Source organism: Populus euphratica, unplaced genomic scaffold (assembly GCF_000495115.2).
Source record: "Populus euphratica unplaced genomic scaffold, PopEup_1.0 scaffold1057.1, whole genome shotgun sequence".
NCBI classification, from domain to species: Eukaryota; Viridiplantae; Streptophyta; class Magnoliopsida; order Malpighiales; family Salicaceae; genus Populus; species Populus euphratica.
Genome location: NW_011500921.1, coordinates 50,182 through 73,236, shown reverse-complemented (window position 1 = coordinate 73,236; position 23,055 = coordinate 50,182). Strand labels below are relative to the sequence as shown.

General features: G+C 32.8%; 2 protein-coding genes across 2 annotated transcripts; one reads left to right on the top strand and one right to left on the bottom strand.

Annotated features, from left to right (window-relative positions):
- Window positions 1–2,410: 2,410 nt before the first annotated feature.
- On the top strand, window positions 2,411–7,581 carry LOC105116825 (COP9 signalosome complex subunit 4). Its single transcript, XM_011014308.1, has 14 exons — window positions 2,411–2,727; window positions 2,814–2,965; window positions 3,569–3,672; window positions 3,779–3,839; window positions 4,325–4,417; window positions 4,514–4,614; window positions 5,373–5,481; window positions 5,565–5,609; window positions 5,743–5,811; window positions 5,896–5,987; window positions 6,091–6,133; window positions 6,638–6,697; window positions 7,083–7,142; window positions 7,274–7,581. Exons 1-14 carry the CDS (start codon window positions 2,598–2,600, stop codon window positions 7,346–7,348), a joined length of 1,194 nt encoding a protein of 397 aa, XP_011012610.1. The 5' UTR covers window positions 2,411–2,597; the 3' UTR covers window positions 7,349–7,581.
- Window positions 7,582–9,491: 1,910 nt separating this feature from the next.
- LOC105116824 (uncharacterized membrane protein At1g75140-like) lies at window positions 9,492–11,884 on the bottom strand. Its single transcript, XM_011014307.1, has one exon. It carries the CDS (start codon window positions 11,630–11,632, stop codon window positions 9,662–9,664), a length of 1,971 nt encoding a protein of 656 aa, XP_011012609.1. The 5' UTR covers window positions 11,633–11,884; the 3' UTR covers window positions 9,492–9,661.
- Window positions 11,885–23,055: the final 11,171 nt, after the last annotated feature.

Below are 23,055 nucleotides of genomic sequence, written 5' to 3'. Positions count from 1 at the left end.
CTAGGATAAATGATTAATTAGCTCCGGCTAATAGCATTCAAAATGGATGACCGAGATGAACAAAGATTAGCTTTGGCTAATAGCATCCGAATGGATGATTAGGATAGATGATTGATTAGCTCCGGCTAATGACATCCTAAATGGATAATCAAGATGAATAAAAGATTAGCTATGGTAATGGCACCATAGATGAATTACCAGAATGAATAAATGATTAGCTTCGGTAAATGGCATCCTAAATGGATACTCAAGCTAAATAAAGGATTAGCTATGATAATGGCACCATATATGAATTACCAAAAATGAATAAATGGTTAACTTCGAAAAATAGGATCTTAAATGGATAATCAAGATGCATAAATTACTAGCTTTGGCTAATAATATCTTAGGTGGATGACCGAGATGAACATATGATTAACTATGACTAGTGGCATCCTAAATGGATAATCAAGATGCATAAATTACTAGCTTCGGCTAATAGCATCTTAGGTAGATGACCGAGATGAAAAAATGATTAACAACGACTAATGACATCCTAAATGGATAATTGAGAAGCACAAATTACTAGCTTTAACTAATAACATCTTATGTGAATGACCGAGATGAACAAATGATTAACTACGACTAATGACATTCTAAATGGATAATTGAGATGAATAAATGACTAGCTTTGGCTAATAGCATTCTAAATGGATAATCAGGATGAAAAAATGACTAGCTTTAGCTAATCGCATCCTAAATGGATGACTGAGATGGAAAAAATATCTGTAGCTACGGCTAATAGCACCTTAGTGGATAACAGGATAAATAAATGATTGGCTTCAGCTAATGGCCTCCTAAAAGGATAGTTGGATTTGAGTGTATGAGTTAGTTTTAAGAATTTATGCGTTTATGTATACCACGTTTTATATATACTAAGTATATGAAAGGAATATAATGATTATGTTTTAAATAGAAAAGGACATTAATTTGACTAGCAATATTGAGATGAATGATCGGATTTGAGTACTGTGATTAGCCTCAATAATTGATGAATTTTTAACGGTGGTACTTACATAAGTAAAGGGAAATTAAAGAATTATGTCTTTTGCTCCATGAATGAAATGTGACTTTAATCTTATTTTATTATGTTTTCTTAAATGGCCTATAATGCTTAAAATTACTTTGTGTTGTAACAGGAATATCATACCAATACGGTGCGTAAGGAAATTCATTTTGTGGCTCACACATTTCAAAAAGAATTATATACTCGTATATTATGGGTGTTATGAGTTCTGCATTAATGGACATGTAAATTATTCAATTAGTCATCCGACCTCTTTTGTAAAAACTAGTAATGAAATATTAAAATGGAATACAAACGAGAATGTACGAACAAGTTAATATGAAGTGTATGAATACTAATATGAGGTATTCATCTAATAAGGACGTCATGTTGTAAGAATCACATGTGGTTAGGATAACAAAAGTACTAGTTGTGTAACTTGTTGTTCGATACTTTTGTGTGAACTCGTGATGATACGAGATTAGAACAAGAATGAGAATTTATTGATATATCGATATAATGTAATGTAAACTTAGGAATATGTAAAAATAATATTATGAGCACGTGTATTAAAAAAAATCTAGTGACTTTGGCCTTGCAAAGGCTGGGTCGTTACATGTTTAATGTATTAAAAGATTTAAATTCTTCAAATATTAATTGTAAAGTTAGAGTTTTAAAAAATAAAAAATTACTCTCATTATCTTATAGTTTAATTGTTTTTACACTTATCCTTTATATTTTGAAAAATTATAATTTATATTATTAGTAAATGTAAAATAAATTAAATTATATGATGCTTTATAATGTAAATTATTATGCATGTTATAAAATTTAAAATATAAACTGTAATTTTTAAAAACATAAAAAATAATATAAAAATAAATCAATGTATTTTTTTCTTTAGAAAACCAAAACAGGAACCAAACCTTCCCAACCACCATATATCACTATAGTTTATACAAATATCAAAGAATTAGTGTATTAATAATGTTTACTTGAAGTTATTTTTTAACAATAATTTTATTGTTATAATTTGACAAACCTGAAAAAAAAAAAGTAAAAGGATGAATTGTTGTGATTTTGTGAACAAAAAAGGCGTTGCATTACTGTAATATGACTATAATAAATTTGCAGGAGTTAATACTGTTTGTGTGAAATTGTGTTTCTTAAAAGAATTATTTTTTATTTTTTATTAAAATTTTAATATATTTTCAAATTATTTTGATATAAAAATATAAAAAAATTTTAAAAATAAAAAATATTATTTTAATATATTTTCATTAAAAAATATAAAAATTTAAGTATCAATTCCATAGCGCGTCAAATTGAAATTGATGAAAATGCCATCGAGCAGTTATAACGTGCCGAGTCTTTAACTTGTTCCAAAAACAACGCTACAGACAATTATCTGTCTCCTATAAAAACACCGGACTCCTACTACTGCACACTAACAAACCGTGACAGGACAGCGGAGGAGCAGGCGATAAACCCAAAATAGAATAATTAGGGCTTAGGATTTCAACAAAACTGAAAACAGAATTAAGAGACAGCCATGGATATTGTCTTCGCCAGTGCCTCGACTATTACTGATCAGAGGCAAAAGATCGAACAGTACAAACACATTCTCAGCTCTGTTATTTCTTCTAACGACATTGTTCAAGCCAAGAAATTCATCGATCACAGTACGTTTTTGTTCACTTTTGTTTTCTTTAAACTTATGGGTTTTTTTTTCCTGTTTTTTCCCTAATGGTTGAAAAACGACCTATAGTGTTGTCAGACGACGTACCATTGGTAGTGTCGAGGCAGCTATTGCAGACTTTTGCTCATGAGTTAGGGAGGTTAGAGCCGGAAACGCAAAAGGAGATTGCCCATCATACCCTTGCTCAGATTCAGCCTAGGGTTGTTTCTTTCGAAGAACAGGTTCGTTTTTACATCGTTGAATTGTTTTGTGAAGTTGATTTCTTTTTGTGCAACGTTGCTTTGCTCTGGAATTTTGGATTTTTATGCGACGGTTTCATTGTTTTTCGTTTTTGAACTGTCTGGTTTCTTAATGCTTATTATTACTGATAGCACTTTTTTTAACTAGTTAATTCAATTAAAATCAGGCGTATTCGAGTTTGGTAGGCTAGTTGTGTGCATTGTGCGTGGATAAATCATTATGTTCAAATCTTATCTTTCTACACCGCAATGGTTAGATTTGGCTGTTGTTATGAGAATGTGCTTCTTTCATATTGGTTTTTTACTGCTTGAAAGCAACATGGATTGATTGCATAATTTTCTTATTACTTTTTTTGCACAAGTCTTGCAACAAGCGCAACTCATGTGTTTAGTGGACACCGCTGAGTTTTTGACCCTGAGGAGACTGCCAGTGATAAGCCTGCAGGAATGTCACAGCAAAAAAAAAAAAACTTAAAACATTTAAAGCTTCCACATAAATAAGGAGCTGCACCACAGCTACAAAATGAGAGTTTGATAAAAACCATTTCTCAGTGATATGAAATTGATTAATTGTATGACTCACAGGTGTTAATAATTAGAGAGAAACTTGCTGAACTATATGAGTCAGAACAACAATGGTCAAAGGCAGCTCAGATGCTCAGTGGCATTGATCTAGACTCTGGAATGAGGTCTGAGAGTAAGAGTCCTTGTATTTAACCATAGGAGTTGTATTTCTGCTGGTTATTAAAATGCCACTATCTGACAATCTGTATTTGTTTATAATTTTTCCATCAGGGTTATTGATGATTCATTCAGATTATCGAAGTGTGTCCAAATCGCTCGCTTATATCTCGAGGTATTTGACTTTCTTATGCATGCATAATATATGTGATGAACTCATTAACAAACAACATTTTGTCACTGGGTTCTGGGTATATTGTTTGCTTTTATGCACTTTTTTTAAAAGTGAAGGCATTTGTCAAGCAAGATTGTAGGATATTTAGATGAAAATGAAATCTATCACCTTTTGTTGGCCTGGATGTTTTATTAGAGTTATAAACAGCAAGATGGATCACTTTTGCGCTGTACTTGCCATTATTCTGGGTTGGGGTATGCCTGCCTTTATCTGCATGTGCACTTGAGTTTCTTATAAAATTAGAGTGAGAAGTGATTTTTTTTTTCTTTTGGTTTTAAGATTTAACTAGAGCTAGATGAAACTGAGTGTTCAAGTTCCAAAATCTGACTTTAGCTCAATGCTAGGTTGAGGGAATTATCTCTCTTATAGGTGCCATAAAACAGTTTGAAATTGTTATTGATGTTTCCTTTTGTTCATATTTGCAGGATGATGATGCAGTTAATGCAGAAGCTTTCATCAATAAAGCATCTTTTTTGGTTAGCAACAGCCAACATGAAGTGTTGAACTTGCAATACAAGGTTCAGATCGTTCTATTGTTTCTGAGGGTAATTTAATACAAGGCTGAAAAGTTTATTGTTTTGTTATATTGTTTGCTTCTTATTTCTTGTTGTCAGGTGTGTTATGCAAGAATTTTGGATTTAAAGAGGAAGTTTTTGGAAGCAGCACTACGTTACTATGACATATCTCAAATTGAGAAGAGACAAATAGAAGATGAGTATGTAAAACTAGGTTTTATTTATTGTGAATGTTTGGTACATTTAGTTTTTACTTTGATTCTCTGTGGAATCTTAAGAATGTAGCCAACTCTGGTTTTCTAGTTTTGTTGACTCATAGAATGTTATTCAAGCATTGAATCTATTCCTGTCTCTGCACTACCTGTGCTGGCCCATAGAACAGCATTGAATGGGATAAATTTGATGCTACATTGGCTTTGATTTTCTCTGAACTACCTTTGAATAAATTTTGGGTATGGAAACTTAATTCAGAAGACTATTGACCTGTACTTAATGTTGTACCTGGCATTTTATGCTGTGAATTATCTAATCCCATGTGAAAATATACTGCTTGAAATATTTTTCATATTTGAATATATCAGTTTTTTTTTTTTTATGGTTCTTGTCATTGTCTTCAACATCTAAAATATAATACTTAATGTTGTACCTGGCATGTTATGCTGTGAATTATCCAATCCCATGTGAAAATTTACTGCTTGAAATATTTTTCATATTTTAATATATCAGTTTTTTTTTTTTTTTTTTTTTATGGTTCTTGTCATTGTCTTCAACATCTAAAATATAAAATTTCATCTTCAACAAGAATTGTCCAGGCGACAAACTTTTCAGATATAAAATTTATCATCTGTAACAAAAATAGTGCCCTTCTACTCTCCAGTTCCCATTTACAAATTGTTTGTGTGTTGAGGCACTGCACTGATAGACAGTTGTTTACATTCTTCTGTTGTGTTCATCATAGAACCATTGATGAGGAAGCATTGGAGCAGGCTCTATCTGCTGCTGTGACATGTACTATCTTGGCTGCTGCTGGTCCTCAACGTTCACGTGTTCTTGCTACTTTGTACAAGGTAAACAATCTTAACGTATGCTCAAAAGAAATTGATTTGCATTATACTTCTGGAAGATATACTGATGTATGGACATGGTCCAGGATGAACGATGCTCGAAGTTAAAAATTTATCCTATATTACAAAAGGTGCTTTCTCTCTCACACATGCACACACTCTTATGCAGCATACTGTAACTTTGTATCTGTTTTCAATTTTACTATTTTGCACACTCAATGCCTCTCAAGTTTTATTAGCAGAAACCTTGTATGAATTTACCAGGTGTATTTAGAGAGAATTTTGAGAAAACCAGAAATTGATGCATTTTCTGAGGAACTCAAAGCACATCAGGTTAATGTCTTTTCAACTGTTATTGATGCCGCATTCACTTGATGTTATGATCTATAATTGGTGCCCTATTTGCTTTCTCAACAGAAAGCACTTTTACCAGACAATTTCACTGTACTGGATCGTGCTATGATTGAGCACAATCTTTTGAGTGCTAGCAAACTTTACACAAACATAAGGTTGGAGATGCAATTGTCTTGGATTACCTTTTCCTTCAGGTTCCTCGTAATTTCTGTACTAATTGTTTTTTTTTTTTTGGTTTTCTACTTTATTTTTCTGTAGCTTTGATGAGTTGGGCACCTTGCTGGGAATTCCTCCACACAAGGTCAGTTTGTCATGATTTGCCAAGGTTCTCATGTAATTGATGTTCTACCCTTTGTTCTTAAAGTGTGAGTTCTATCAATGTTTTAGTATACTGATCAAATCAGTTGTGCAGGTATCTTGTCATGCAGTTAGATCTACTGATCAATTTGTGTGCTGTGTTTTCTTTAAATATTTCCACCTTCTCCCCCTTTGATATTATGTTTTGAAAGCTGATGGGGAATTCAGTCTTCATATGCATTTTCATGGGTTTTCCATTTGCTTAGCTCCATCCGTTGTCTGATGTGTCTCAGATGATAAGAGTATGCATAGTGTGCCCATTTAATCTTCTACTTTTCTTTATCTGCAATGCTTTATGATACCTGCTTCTTTGAGTCTTACTTTGAATATTGAGTCCCTGCTGGTGTTCGCTCTCTCTTTTTATTTTGCTCTTGTTTTTTCCTCAGTATATGCTTTCACATTATATTTGTGTGAGAACTAAATGCTTTTTTTGTTTTTTGCTTTTCAGGCAGAGAAGATAGCATCAAGAATGATTTACGAGGATAGAATGAGGGGATCGATCGACCAGGTATGAACCATGAAATTCTGATCCTGGCTCTCTAAATTTCAGACTTTTGCAGTTATCAAGGATTTCATTGGATTGCATCGTAATGAATCTGATATTCAGAGTAGATTTAATTTTGAGGGCCGCAATGGACTTGGGAACATTTTTGTCCTATTACAGTATAGTTGAGCTTTCATTGTGACTTGCCCATTCATTTCATCCTTTTTCTCTGATAGTGGCAACTTGTGTTGCAACATTTAAGTTGGACAATCATCTACTTAGCAGTTTTTTTTTATGTTCTTCTGGAACTGCATTGTTAACATCCCTCAAATTTAAACTTAGTCTCGGGGTTGACCTTATTTGCTTTTCAAGTTTGCTCTGCTGAATCCAATATACCTGCCTACACCAGGTGGAAGCAGTCATACATTTTGAGGATGACACTGAAGAGCTGCAACAATGGGATCAACAGGTGATTCCTTGCCATGATTACAAATTTCATGGGAATTTAACCAGTGCTAGATTGCTTTTCAATTTGTTTCATGCACCTGGTATTGCCCTCTGAAGCAGCTCTTATACTTTGCTTGATGCATAATTTTGCAGATTGTTGGATTGTGTCAAGCACTGAATGATGTCCTCGATAGCATGGCAAAGAAGGGCTTGTCTATTCCTGTCTGATCTTTTTTTTTTTTATATGGCCAGTTACAAGGTTAAGATGGATTACTTAGCTTATATGTGCTCAAAATCTGAAAAGCTAATTTTCCATGGGTTTCTCATTATTTTTGTGAAGCTAAAATACTTTGGAAGTTTTATCTCCTTGTTTATCGTGTCAATAATCAATATTTACTGAGCAGCACAACATACAGCAATTTGGTCATTTATTGTTGATGTTAATTTATTTTTTCCCATCGCACATTTTCTTGCCAGAGGTTACCTGTCTCTGCTTCACCCACGCTCAAAACATTGCGCCCTAGTGACTTCACTTTTTTTGGTCTTTTAAGATTTTTCTACTCATATTATTGGTTTTTTTTTTTTAATTTTAACCTGCTGTACTGTGTTGACATAAAATTAGATTTGCTGATTTGTTTGGATTTCTTTTCTATGGAGTTACTAGGATGATAAAAAATCATCGTAATATTGGGTTGATAAATTGAGTTGATGCTCAATTTTGTAAAAAGAATTTATTTTGTTGTTTGTGAAAAATTGAAAATGTAGGGACCAAAATTGATAGAGGTAAAAATACGTGTTTTTTTTCCCTTATAACTGCTTATAGTGCATTCTTTTAAACTTTTTGCGAATAGAGTTCCCCCCCACCCCCCTATAGTTTTTTTCTTTTTCCCCTCCTCCCTTTAGTTTAAACTTTTATGTTTTAGTCTAGAATTTCAACTTTGTTTATGATTCGGTTCTTGACTTTGATAAATAAAATGGTTGTAAAAAAAGAAAAAAAGAGTTGTAAGAAGAAGAAGAAAAAGCAGAGGAGCATAGAGAAAGTGATTGATTGATTAAATTTTATTAGTAAAAAAGAGTAAATTTGGTATTAATGTGTTTTATTTTTAATGAGAAGAGTTATTATTATGTTTTTTATTTTTTATATTGCTGTAAAAAATAAATTAAGATTGAGAAAAAAAGAATGGAGGTTGAGGAAAAAAAATAGCTTGATTTTGTATGTTTTTACTGGGTAGATGTATTTTAAGTTGACAAATTAGATGTCTGAGGAAATTAAGTTAAAAATATTATTTTAAGTTCAAAAACCCTAACTTGATTTTCAGGTCAAAATTTTTGTGGTTAAAATATGGACAAATAAATAACAAGATATTTTTTTTTATTAATAAAAAAGTGAATGACATGAAATTTATTTTTAGAAAATAAAAAATAAAAAATTGCTTATGATTATTCAATAAAATAAAATTTTTGTTCTTGAATTCTTTTATGGATTTTTTATATTTAATCATATTAATTATTCTTCTTGTAATATATAAAAAATGTTGAGATATTATTTTAATATATTTTTAATTTTTTTTTAAGATCATGATGATTTTTTATTTAAGAATATTGTTTACTATATATATATAAAATTTGTTTTCTAAAATAATAAATAGAACCATTAATAAGAAAATGAAGTTTAGATTGAGAAATTTTATTTCCCCTTAATAATTTAATTTGTTGTTTTTAGTTTAATTAAATAAAAAATAAATTTAAAAAATATTATTTATCCCAATCAAATTTATAATCTAAATCATCAATTAAATAGCTTAACTTTATTTAACCCAAGTTAATCTAGAAAATATAATAAAAAACATTATAAAAATAAATTATTTTACATGCAAAAAAGCTAAATATTTTTAAATAAAATTATAATATTTTAATTAAATTAGAAGAGAAAGAGAGAATATAACATAAGGTAATAAGGTAATATAAATGTTATAAATATGAGTTTTTTTTTCAGAAGATTAATTATAAAAATGAACTTATTGATATTAAAACAAAATATACTAGAACTTAACGGTCATTTTATATTGTTTTTCAGAGTTAACTTGATATTGTTTTTCAGAGTTAACTTGTTTGTATTAAAAAAAATATTATTTTTTCCTTTACTTTTATATTTAAAAGCGAAGAAAAACACCCCAGCTACATAAGTAGTCTCATTCTTGCTCTCAAATAATTTTTATTAAGTTTTTTAATTCATATTTTCATTTAAATTGTACTTTTCTTAAAACAATTTTATTTTATTGAAGATTTATCATTTATCATTAAATATTTCAATTCTTGACACTCATGTTTTGAGTCACTGAAAGCTCAAAAGTAAATCTCGGAAAGATTGTGAATGAAACGGGAATAAGAACTCTTTCCATTATTAACCTTCTTCAGACTAACTTACAACACTGAAAGCTCAAGAGGCCTCTGTAATGTCAGATGAACAGTCCAAGGACAAAATCTAAAAAGAATACCATCACCAGAGAAATTGGAAGTTACAGGAATTTATCTTGCAACTCAATTGACATCATCCACAACTTGATTGTTTACAAACAGATTCTCCCTTCTTATAGGGAAACCTGTAGATTCCAGAGCTGAACCCCTGAATGTTAGCTTCGATGATGCTCTGTAATTGGGATCAATAGAGGAAGGTCTAGTGTTGGCATCTGCAGAACCTGGCCTGAAGGAACTGGTTGCTCCCCCAGGATATCGCGAGGGAGAAGGATACCTCCTTGTTTGACCTATCAATCCCCCAGCCCTAAATTCCATCATATCAGTACTTCTTGAAGATGAATCTACATATGACCTGTCTGTGGATGCTGATGACCCTACCGGAGCTCCAATTCTAGCAGATGTGGAGCTAAAAGGATCGTCAGGCCCCCATGACGTAAGCACTTCCTTCTTCTTGGAAAAGAATTGCCACGCTCCAAAGAGAAAGAGTACGAAGAACAACACAGGACTTGTCCATAGCATTGTGTTGAATTCTCCTTTAAATATTGGAAGGTTAGAGCGATACATTCCCACATACCCACTCCCAAGGCCAAGAACAACGATTTTTTCACGGTCACTGGCAATTAATGGCATCACTCTTCTTTTCTCAATGGGAGCATTTGTCAACTGATAGTTCAAAAATGACAATTTGATCTCATCCAGACCAGCAGAGAAGAGAAGGCGAGGTCCCCCAACCCTAACATAATGCTGAGATGAAACATTGTACACGAAAACCTTCTCTTCATTGACAACAAACAAGTAGCCCTTGATGGATTGTAAAGCAAGGGGTTCCTCCATGTCGAATTTTCTCTTGGATCTGACCCTGCATTTAAAGTTCATTATATCCCCCAACAACAATACTTGAATCAATTCCCCTTCTGATGTAAACCCATATGCTTTTGACCGTTCGGTGGCATCAAAAACATAATACCGAGCAACAGAATGGTCCAAACCTTCACATTCAGATTCTCTGACTTTCATGCTCCTCAAATCCAATGACCCTGCACCACTTTCTGTCAAAAACAAAAGCCTTTGCTTCAAGAATGCAAGTGGTCTACTTGTTGGCATGGCAGAGCCATGAACCGTCCCATTTTCCCTAAAAACCCTAATTATCCCTCTAACATCTAATGACAAGATATACCTTGATCTGCCAACATGATGCACTTCCAAGATACTTATAGGCGAACGTTGATCCCAATCCTCAAGGAACGCAAACTTACCCACATTTTCCATAGAAAGTGTACTCCACTCTTCTCCATTCGACACATGGTGAAGTTTATGCATCAAAATTGCACCATTCTGATGCCCTGTTACCACAGTACTCTCATTCCTAAAAGCCGATAAATATGAAACCATTGTTGTAATAGGTGAAGAGGACATTGTGTAAAATTCAACCGCTACATCCCCATTCCTCAAAAACACATAAACCCTCCCTCGATCATCACCAACAGCAACATACTTACTAAGCCCCTCGTAATCTCTAAATGGCAAAACATGAATGCACGTTGCATCAGAATCTAGTTTCACAGCAGACACAAATTGAAACCTCTCTGACCACAATGGACTGTACTTGGTAACTGAAGCAGTCCTCACCCTCTCTCCATCTCTAGTGGTCTTAACCTCGAATCCCTCTTCTTCAACTTTTTGAACCAATCTCTTACCATCAAATTTTCCCTGATCAATCCTTTCTGCCTCTTGATTCTGTTCCCTACCAATAGATGTTACTTTTGGTAACTCAGATAATTTAGGCTCTAATCTAGCAACCATTTCACTAAGGTTCCTCACTAGTTGTTCAAGTTTATGTAACAAAACTTCTTGCTGATTAAGCTTAATTCTAGTGTCAGACTCTTGTTCTTTATAACGAGCATGATTGATATCATGCTCCAGCTCTTGTTTGGTTGAGACTGAGCTAGAGTCTGCCAAAATTCTAGATGGAGAACAGGAAATGAAAAGCAAATAAAGGAAAAGGAACAGCTTGCCTTGGTGAGCATTTGCCATTGAAGAAGCTTGAAAAAGTTGTGTTTCAGTGTGTTGCAGTCGACATGTTTTGTACAGTGGAATTGCAGATCTTTGGTGTTTGGATCTAAATATTGCAGGGGAATTTAGATGGAATCCATGCTAGATTTGTTAAATCTAAGGTGAGAGAAAATAGATATTTTAGATCAGAAAAAAGAAGTTTTTTTTAGGTTCTTGACTTGGGTCTGTACGCTGTTAGGGCAAGGAGCACGGTTTTTCAGGTGAAAGTACTTTGTTCTCGTAAGTTCATAACTAGAGTAACAAAGAAATAATGCAATCAGGGTAAACTTACAACAGCCAATCATAGTTGGACACGTTGATGATTGGTTGAATTTGGGGCTCACTACTTTTTTTACCAATGCTTCGCCACGGACGTGATATTTTTTTTTATAAAACAATTTTATAGGTAAGGGTTTTTTTATGTATTTATTAAATGTAAATTAAAAAGATAATGTATACATGTAAAAAAAAATCAAGAACTATTACTATATTAAAATTAGTGATTAAAAATAAAAATATATATTAATAATAACTAAAATAAAACTGAAAAAAATTAAAAGATAGATATAGATAATTATATTTAATCTTGCATAACATAATATTTATCCGATTATATTGATTAAATTTATTTTTTATTTAATTAAATGATATTAAAAATAAATACACATAATAAATTAATTAAATAAAATATAAGTGAAAAAAATGCTATGCAAGACTACACATATCAAAAATATTTTTTAAAAATAAATAGTTTTTATTTTCAATACTTGTATACAAAAGATAAACAAAATATAAATGACTCATAATAATTTTTTCAAAAATTAAACTCACACAACATCATAAATTTTTTTTAACCAAAAATGGTTAAATAAGAAAAATAAATAACAAAAAAAAAGATATTAATTGAAACATAAATTTTAGAATTACTTTAAAAAAGATATATAAAAAAATAATATAAGTAAAAAAAACAATATTAAAAAAAAAAAACAATATTTTAGTTATTGTGATTTAACTCATTAAACCTATGACTTGAGTTATAAACTTAATTGGGTTCAATATTTTTTCTCCTTAAATTAATATTTAATATAAAAAAGAGAGCTAAAAAAAGCCTAGACTCGCGAGCCTGTAGCCCAGTGTGTTTAGGCCACTTAAATGAAGAGCCCAAGAGCCTTAGTAGGCCTGAGTTTATTTTTGCTTTTTAAATTTTTTTTAAAAAGGAGTATGATATGTTATCCATCCTTATTTTTTTGAAAAAAAATAAGCAGGTGACACATTGCACTACAAGGCATATGATATCTCGTCTACAAGCTTATATTTTGAGCACTACAGTGATGGCTGAAAAATCTAGCAACTATTGTTTTGGCAAAAACACCCCCTAATTTTCAAGCTATTTTAATCCAAAAATACCTTACTAACACCCTTATAACACCCATCACCTCCCATCTCTTCTTTCTCTAACCAAGGTAATAACACAAATGAATTTGTATATGAAAATTTATTTTTTGAAATTCAAGGGAACCTAAATTGTATGCATGACCTTACTTTTAAAGATCGAGGACCTAAGTGTATTTTTCATGCAATTTTTAGAATACCATCTATGTTTGACACCTTTTTTATTCAGTCCTCTTTCTTTTAATTTCACTATTAACTAAGAATTGAGACTCAATTAACCTTTAATTAGGATTAAATTGCACAAAATAAAACTTCAAGGACTAAAATAAATTATTAAAAAATGCATAGTATGTCCACAATATTTTATGAGTGTGTGGACAATTTCAATTGAATTGTAAACACCCTGAGATTGTTAGATTTTTACTTAATATTACCTAATGTTGTAATATATTTTTGGGTTCCTGCACACAAAAAAAGAGAAGAAAATGCAAAAAAATTATAAAAAAATATAGTCAACAGGAAAAATAATAATAAGAATAATAGTGAAAAAGAGGATGTTGAAGCGCCTAGAAAATGACTAAAATTGGTTGAGGAAGTTCACAAATACAAAAATTAAAATTTGACGGAATATATTGGACTGGTGGAAGCCCTATTGACAAAGAAAATTTAATTTGAAGAAGAAAAGTCCAAAATCAGATGTTTATATACTCAATTATATTTTACTAAAAGTTTAATTGAATATATGGAGGGTTTGATTGCAAGAAAAATTGATTTTGAAGTCAAGTTGGGTTTTAATTGAAAGAAATAAAAGTTCTAGGGTTAAATTATAATTTTTGAGAGTTAATTTGATTAAATAAGAGGCTTAATTGCATAAATATTGAAGTTAAATGGTCAATTAAGGACTTAATTAAAGAAATTTAAAACTAAGAACCAAAATGAAAAACATGTGTAAATAAAGGGATTGCAATTAAACTAAATTAGAGAGTAAATTAAAGAATTTAGAAGTTTATTGATCAAACGAGGGTCAAATTGCATAAATTTAAAACCAAGAACCAATGTGAAAAGGATGGTTAAACAATTGAATTTGGCAAGGATGCAATTGAATTGATTTTTAAAATTAAAATTACAATTGAGGACTCGATTGAACAAATCACAAATAGAGGACTAGTGTGAATTCTAACACGTTTTTGTCGTCCTTTTCTTTTAAATGAAATAGCACGTTTTGTTCAAAACGACACCATTTTATATACTGTTACAAAAACCCAAAATAGTACCGTTTTGAGAGACACTATAGCCTTTTTCCCCTGGATGTGTAGAAAACAGAGGGAAGAAGAAACTTTTGTTCCCTTGTTTTCACTAACTTTTTTTCCTCTAAAAAACTCAAAAAAAGGCCAACCTAAAGCACCCATTTGCTAAACTGACTCGTGGCCTCCTATATGTTGGAGAAATGGAGGAGACGTGCCTCTTTAGGCAGTCATGGGGTGACAGTATAGTGGCTACCTCGTCCATATCTCTCCCTATTTTTGCCTATACATACAAGGAGACGAGGACAAAGAGGGGGAGCGCAAAAGAAGAGAATGAAAAAACCAAAGGAGAGAAGAAAGAAAAGGAGGGAAAAAGGCAGAAGAGGAGAACTAGAAAAGAAGAAGGAAAAAAACAAAGAGAAAAAATAGAAGGAGAAGGCAGAGGTAGTGGCAAAGGGGGACGATGACCACCTTCAACCTAGCAACGCCATCATTGCGCCTCCTCTCCATCGCCACCAGTAGCACCACTGTTGTGCCTCCTTTCCATCGCCACCAGCAGCAGCTCATCAAGTGTTGTGATATCGCGGTCGCATAAATCAATTACCCTAATTGTAAACACAACACACAAGATAATATAGAATAAGCAAGGGGTCGATCCCACGAGGAAGGTTCAGGTCAGATTTTTATGCTAGATGATATACAATTTGGGGACTTTGGATGTTATCTAGGCTAAAGCAAAATAAATTAGAAAACTATAAAGTGAAATTAAATAAAATCAGAAAATTTTCAAGAGAACAAACTTTGATCACAAGCACATATCCACCTACAAAAATCAGAACTGATCATGGAAACAAAAAATCAATTTATATTCTGAATATTTATCTCTTGTTAACATTGGTTAGTTAACGGATTCGCCGTATAACTAACCCTAGCCATCAAATAACCATAGTGTCCGCACTAGTAATTTAATTCAATGGCAGCCTTAAGAACTAGATAAGTTGATCAATCAAGAAAATATAACTATTCACAGTCTATGTTTGATTTGATTGAATGTTCTCCCAAAGATTAATAATATAGATCCGCCACAGTTATTAAACTTCATATACCACAACTTCGATTTTGATATCAAACTTAGCAATAGATTGTCTAAAATAATAACTTAGAGTCCGCTCTAGCAATTAAAAAAAAAATCATAAGAGAACAAACATATTCATCATATAAACTGAAAAGAAAAGGTAAAATAAATCTTATAGTTCTTGAAATCCAAAGGTGTCCATGTTTTTGCAACCAAGAAAAAATATTTAGCCTTGCATGTTTGTTGAACAACTAATCAAAAAGAAGAAAAAATGCATAATTTCAATTTTCTTAGAGGAGGGGGTGTTTTTCTCTCTTTTGCTTGTTGCCCCCCTTCTCTTCTTTCATTCTTTTTATATCCTAGGAAACCTTAGTCTCTATTTTACAAAATAGTCCTCCCTTAAGTAGACAATTTACATTTAAGTACTTAATAACTATTTTCCTAAAAAAAAAGAAGAAATAGCCTTACATGAAATCAAGCTTTGACTTAGAGGAGTAAAATTACGGAAATAAAAACTTTGATATTGGTTTAGATGTTTCGGAACATAATTTGGACTCTTTTCTTCACGAAACCTGTTTGCTAGTAAAATTCAATTGTTATCTTTGAAAAATAATATCTCCCTCATATGATATCATTTTTTATTGAAATTGGAGAAATTATAGGTTTTTGAGTCAGGAATCCAAAAAAATTGAGTTTGCATCAATTGGATTTTTGTAGCTCCAGATATTCAAGCCGGAATAGCCAAAGGTCAACACTAATAAACTGCGAGATTTGATTTTGAAGGCTATGATTTACATGGTCTTCCTTATTTTATTTTCTTGTCTTAGATGTCTAGAAAGATATGGATGTTAGCTTTTTAATTCGACTAGAATAACTTCATTTCGACCTCTAAAGCTCACGCTCTACAGAAAACATTGACTGAAGATCTAATTTGTCAATTACCTTCAATTTACTCCTTTTTGCATCTTTCATCCAAAAGTGCCTTCAAAACATAAAACAAAGAATGTCAAGGTATTTTATATATAAAACATAGGCAAAACACTAGTTAATTATGTGTGAAACTATCAAATAATATGGTTGCATCAAATATCCCTACATTTAGCTCTTGGTCGTCCTCAAGAAAGGATAGGTAAAATCAAATTAAAGTTAAATTAAATCAAATCACTATAGCTAATCTCCTAATCTCCCATCAATATGCAAGAATATATGCATTATAAGCAAGAATATAATTAAGAAAAATAAAGAGTATAAATTTTCATGAATTTATTTACATGTAAACTTTAAAACTCAATAAATCATCGAAATTTAAATGAAATCTATATCATGCCAAAGTGATAGGTCCTTTTATTAATACACACTCCAACACTCACATGTTTAGGGCTTATATGTTTAAATCTATCAAATTCAATTGATTAGTACTTAAAAATGTATTTTTATCAAGGTTTTATATCATCATTTTGCACTTGAAGTATCAATAACTCTTTAACTAAAGCATGTTTCATAATAACATATATAATAATATAAGATACCTTTAATTTGTAGTAAATATTCATCTTAAATACAGGTCTATCACATAAATGAAAGGATTGATTGATGAATTTAAGTGCTAAAATTGAAAGGACAAAAAGATAGCCAAACATAGAAAAGAGATGCTGGTGCAATCCAAACTGAAACACTGTTTGGTATTTGTGTCATATCTAGAGCTATAGATCTTAAATTTAGGTCTACTTTATATGGATGAAAAGGTAAGAAATAGGCCTATATCTTTCATGTGGAGGTTTGGTTTTAAAAAGGTCGTTTTCAAGTCCAAAGCTTAGCAACAACAAAGAAGTCTATATCAGTTTTCAGTCCATATCTTGAGTTCTAGAAATCCAAATGACCTTAATTTTTTTTTACCTGAAGAGCTGAGATAATTTTCTAGAACTTTCATAGGAAGGTTGGTTGAAATTTTGACATTATCAATAACGTTTTATTCAGACAAGAAAAGATAAGGATTGTCACCAAATCAAGAGTTGGTCACCCACTCATCAATTAGTCATCAAATCAATAATTTCTAATTTTGGCTTATAAAAGAAGGCATTTGCCATGCATTTAGGCATCTTAGTTTCCAAATCAAGGTCATGCTCTTGCTTTTCTCTTTGTATTTTTGTAATGCTTAAGTTTTGTTTTCATTAATATCTTGTTTATGTCTTTCAATTTCTTTCCTTTACTTAGTTAATTTTTATCTTATTTATATTCTTATCTTGTTTATTAATGTTTCTCTTTCATTATTTTTAGCTAAGTTTATTATGTCAAGGTGAAAATGTTACACTAATGGTATAAAAATAAGTATAGTGTAAACTTAACATGGATATTAATGTTTGATGCTAACATGTTTTGTATTTGTTATCTTGTTCACTCTTTAATACTTTGTTTGTTAAATGACTAATCTAGATTTATGTTATAACACTTGGTACAACAAATGCTTTGCATTTTTATAGCAGAAACCATATGGTATAACCGACACCTGTGCTACGAAAAGAACTTGATTTGTTGTTAACATAAGTTATAATCATGAATACCTGACAACATTTAAAAGTATTAACATTATTCGAATAAGATAACTAATGTAATCATGTAGTTATTTATAATCTAATTGTAACCTCCTTTGTGTGTGGTTTTCATTTGAGTAATAAGAGTTTATATTATACTTGTTTGAAATACTATTGGTGGATCCTCTAACCTTGACATTTGTTGTTATCATTGTTTAATCCTTACATCAATCTTCTATTTCAAAGTTCTTGTCATAACCCAATTCTGGGTTATTCCCCAAAAATCATTTTTTTTTCAAAATAAAATAAAGGCTAGCAATGTGGAAAAAGCAGACTAAGGAATCAAGCTCCAATTTTTGGAACAATTTCAAGACCTAATTGTACCCCATTATGCCAAAATTAGAGAAAAAAAAGCAAATTCAAGGTCAAATTAAATAATTATTGGATGAATTTGCATAAAAATTAAGTCTAATGACATAATTAAATTTTTAATAGGCCAATTTGATTTAATCATGAGCCAAATTAAATTTTAATTATATTTAAGAATTAATTTGGGTCCAATTGAAGGATTTAATTAAGTGCAAAGAGTTAATTATACTTTAAATGGGTCAAATTAATTTTATTTGGGGTTTAATTGGTGAAAAATTAAGTTTGGGAGCCTAATTTGGGCTTAATTGAGAAGATTGGAATTTTAAGAGATCAAATTTAATTTTTACCAAGTTAATTGATTGAAATTAGGGGTCAAATTGCAAGAAAATTGAAGTTTTGGGGTCAATTAGGGGCTAATTTGACAAAATCCAAGACCAAAGACCATTATGCAACCGACGTCAAACTATGGGGTCTCAATTGACAAAACCCGGGGGCAAAATTAAAGAAATTGAAAATTTAATGGTCAATTAGGGGTTAAAATGACAAAATCGGAGACCAAGGATCATATTGTAAAACGCGCGTGACTTCGGGTTCCAATTGAAGTTCAGTAGGGACTTAATTGCATTAAATCCAAAGTTTATAGTCAATTCGGAGTTCAATTGAAAGAAATTGAAAGATGAAGGACTAAATTGAAAATTAGTTCAAATCCCTAATTCAGCCCAAAACAGTGCCGTTTTATATTTTAAAAAAAAGGGACCAGACGACACTATTCATTATATTTCTTATTTTTTTTTGAAAAAACTAGTCTAGTCATCGCCTTTGTAGGTGCATTTAATGCACTGAACATCCACCAAATTTAACCAAACTTGCATGAAAATGATCCTCTGCAATTCCTTGACATCATGGTGTGAATATTTTAGTTGGAATGATAACCCATTGGTGCAGAATCCAACATAAACATGCCAACTTAGACAGCTTTTTCTACAGATTTGATAGTGCGTCATGCTTACTTTGAGCCAATGATTGGGATCTTTTCCAACAAAATCAAGGGCTGAAATTTTAACCAAGTGCAGAAGAAATTACCCTATTCCACCACCTATAAATAGAGGTTGATGTTATGGCCCGAGAGATGATAAAACTGGGTCCAAAATAGGAGAAAAACCAGCCACCTCCCTTTTTTTTTTTTTTTCCTGCCACCTCTCTCTCTCCTTTCTCCTTCTCAGCTATGCCTTCAACCACCACCACCACTATCACCGCCGGCTGGATAACAATCCTCTCCACCACACTTCTCCCTCTCCACTGATGCTTCTCCTTTTTTCTCCACAACGACAACAACTCATCAGCACCACCATTTTCATTTTCTTCCTTCTCCAGCACCAGCAGTAGCAACATTAGCACCGACCTCCACCTCCACAACTGGCTTTACCACTATAATTTCCATCAACCCATGTAACAACCCGGCTTTTCAAGCCCCAAAACAACAAATTTTTTTTTTCTTTGACACACATCGTGTCGGTAAATTGCGAACCTATTTTCCTCACATCATCAAAATGCAATCCATACATCAACAACTTTAAACATTTCATTTAAAAGGGAAATTTACATAAACACATAATATTATGTTTGCATGCTTAGAAGTTCATATTATAATATACATCCATAGACATGAGTTTGCATTCCTATCCTACTAATAGTCACCACGAATTTAAACAAAAGAGTTCAATAAACGTTATACGTTTAATACATTGATCCATACAAAATACATCATGATTTAGGATGCAACTACATGATTCCTTGCAAAAGTAGGTTCCTGTGTATCGAGTTTCCTAGGCATCTCATTGATGTGATGTCCCTGTTGCAGTGCAAAACATTTAAGAGAATGCAATTAACAAAACATTTATTAGTAATAATGATAATTAAATGGTTTGGCAGAAAAATGAAACATTAACATTATTCCATGGTTGATGCATGATATTTGTAGTTTCTTCATATACATAGTATACATAATTTATAGTACATATAGATGCACCAATTCTTGTAATCAACCATAATCTTAAACCCAGCTACCCTCTTAAGGTATCATTTGTTGAGGTTAACTGTTCACTCACCCCGATCATCCACTTTGGATGCCTTTAGTTGAAGCTAATCAATCACTTGTCCCGATCATCCTTTCGGATGCCTTTAGCGGAGGCTAATCATTCCTTTGTCCCGGTCATCCATTCGGATGCCATTAGCCGAAGCTAATCAACCATTTGACAACATTTAACGTTTGACAATCTGTTATCTATTCTAACCCAATATGGTAACATTCATGTTAAAGTATCGTATTATTTAACATATGAAAAAGAAAAGTGGAAGTCACCTACCTGCTCCACCTGTGGTTTGTTCTTGTCTTGACGATGGTCCGATCCCGACCGCACCACCTAAGACAATAATGGTCACAAATCAGTACATTTGTATTTTTGAATCATATTTGTCACCACACTTATTTCAAAAGTTCATATATTCACATTCAAGTGTTTCACATTTGACACCATCATACCATGAAATTGTTACTAGCATTTAAGTCATTTTTTGCCTAGGAGGCTTATTGCAGAAATCAGTAGCGAGAACTGGTTCGCTGTAGGCTGCCAAATTCGGTAGCAAGAATTGGTTCGCTGTAGGCTGCCAATTTGGCAGCGACAACTGTTTCACTGCCGGCAGCCCGTTCGGCAACAAAAACTATTTCGCTGTTGGTGTCACTGTTCTAGCAGCAAATGCTAACTTGTAGGGGATAACTCAGTTTCAGTAGCGAATCACAATTTCGCTGCAACCAACTCAACTTCGGTGGCGAATCATAAATTCGCTGTAGAACATGAAACTCGGCAGCGAATGTTAATTTGCTGCAGACAACTAAACTTCAGTAGCGATTCGCTGCAGCCGACACAGTTTCGACTGTGAATCGCAATTTTGCTGTGAAACATAAAATTTGGTAGTGAATTCTAATTCGCTACAGGCGACATAGTTTCGGCAGCGAATGCTAATTCGCTGCAGAACACACAATTTGGCAGTGAATTCTAATTCTCTGCAGAAGACTCAATTTCAGCAACAAATACTTATTCGCTATAGCCGACACAGTTTCGGCAGCGAATCGAAATTTGCTGCAGAACACACAATTCGACAGTGAATTCTAATTCGCTGCAGAAGACTCAATTTCGGCAGCGAATACTTATTCGCTGCAGTCGTCACAGTTTCGGCAACAAATCGAAATTTGCTGCAGAACACATAATTCGACAGTGAATTCTAATTCGCTGCAGAAGACTCAATTTCGGCAGCGAATACTTATTCACTGCAGCCGACATAGTTTTGGTAGCGAATCGAAATTTGCTGCAGAACACACAATTCGGCAGCGAATTCTAATTCACTGCAAAAGACTCAATTTCAGCAGCGAATACTTATTCGCTGCGGCCGACACAGTTTCGGCAGCGAATCAAAATTCCCTGCAGAACACATAATTCTACAGTGAATGCTGATTCGCTGCAGAAGACTCGGTTTCGGCAGCGAATGCTAATTCGCTGCAGCCGACATATTTTTGGCAGCGAATTGAAATTTCGCTACAGAACACCTAATTTGGCAGCAAATTCTAATTCGCTGCAGAAGACTCAATTTCAACAGCGAATACTAATTCGCTGCGGCCAACACATTTTTGGCAGTGAATCAAAATTTCACTGCAAAATACCCAATTCAGCAGCGAATTTCAATTCGCTGCAGAAGACTCAATTTTGACAGCGAATACTAATTCCCTATAGCCGATATAGTTTCGGTAGCGAATTGAAATTTCGCTATAGAACACACACATGGAAAACCATCAATTACAGCATATATCTTTCAATCATTCTAGTAGAATACACACATTGAAACTATCCATTCCATCACATAATTCTTCAACCAATCCCAGCAAAACACACACATTGAAAACCATTAATTACAACATATATCTTTCAATCATTCCAGCAGAATACACACATTGAAACTATCCATTCCAGCACATAATCCTTCAACCAATCCCAGCACAACACACACATTGTATGCCGGCTAACCCCATAGTTAAAGCTGACCCCCTACTATGATTTGTTGTTTCTATTTTATTCATTTTTCTTTGTTAGATGTTCTGAAATTGGCCTCATTTCATTTCTGTTTTCTTTGTCCTCTTAGTTAATTTTTGTTTTCTTCACAGTTAGCTTAGGTCTTAGGTCAATTTTCTTAGGGTTTTTCTTCTTCATTTCCGGTTCTAGATCTTAAGGAGAAGAGGAAGGAAGTTTCATGACCCATACCTTACGAATCTAGCTAGGTTTGGGGAAGGTTTGACAGTGTTCTTCCTCCTCTGCCGCTGGTTTGCTTCCTTCTTCTTCCTCTCACGCTGGTTCCCTTCTCCTTTCTCTCTAGGTGGTTGTCCGATCTTCTCTCAAGGTCTCCTCTCTCTCCCTCACACGTTCATAAGGCTTAGGTTTCTGTTGGGGAGGAGAAAGGGAGAGTAACATGTAGCTGGACATATAGCTGCAACAACTTTGAGAAAAGCTAGGGTTACCTTCTCTCTCCTCCTTATATTTATACTCCCCATTAAATGAGGTGGGTGTTTGGGGGTTGGTTTAGATGTGTTTTTATCCTTGTTTTGGTCTATCTAAAACCAGTTTTACCCCTCCCTCTCAACTCCTTAAGAAAATTATTATTATTTTATTTTTAAGACAAAAACTGCATCGCTGCCGATGCAGAAATCGGCAGCAGAAACTGCCTCACTGCCGATCGAGAAATCGG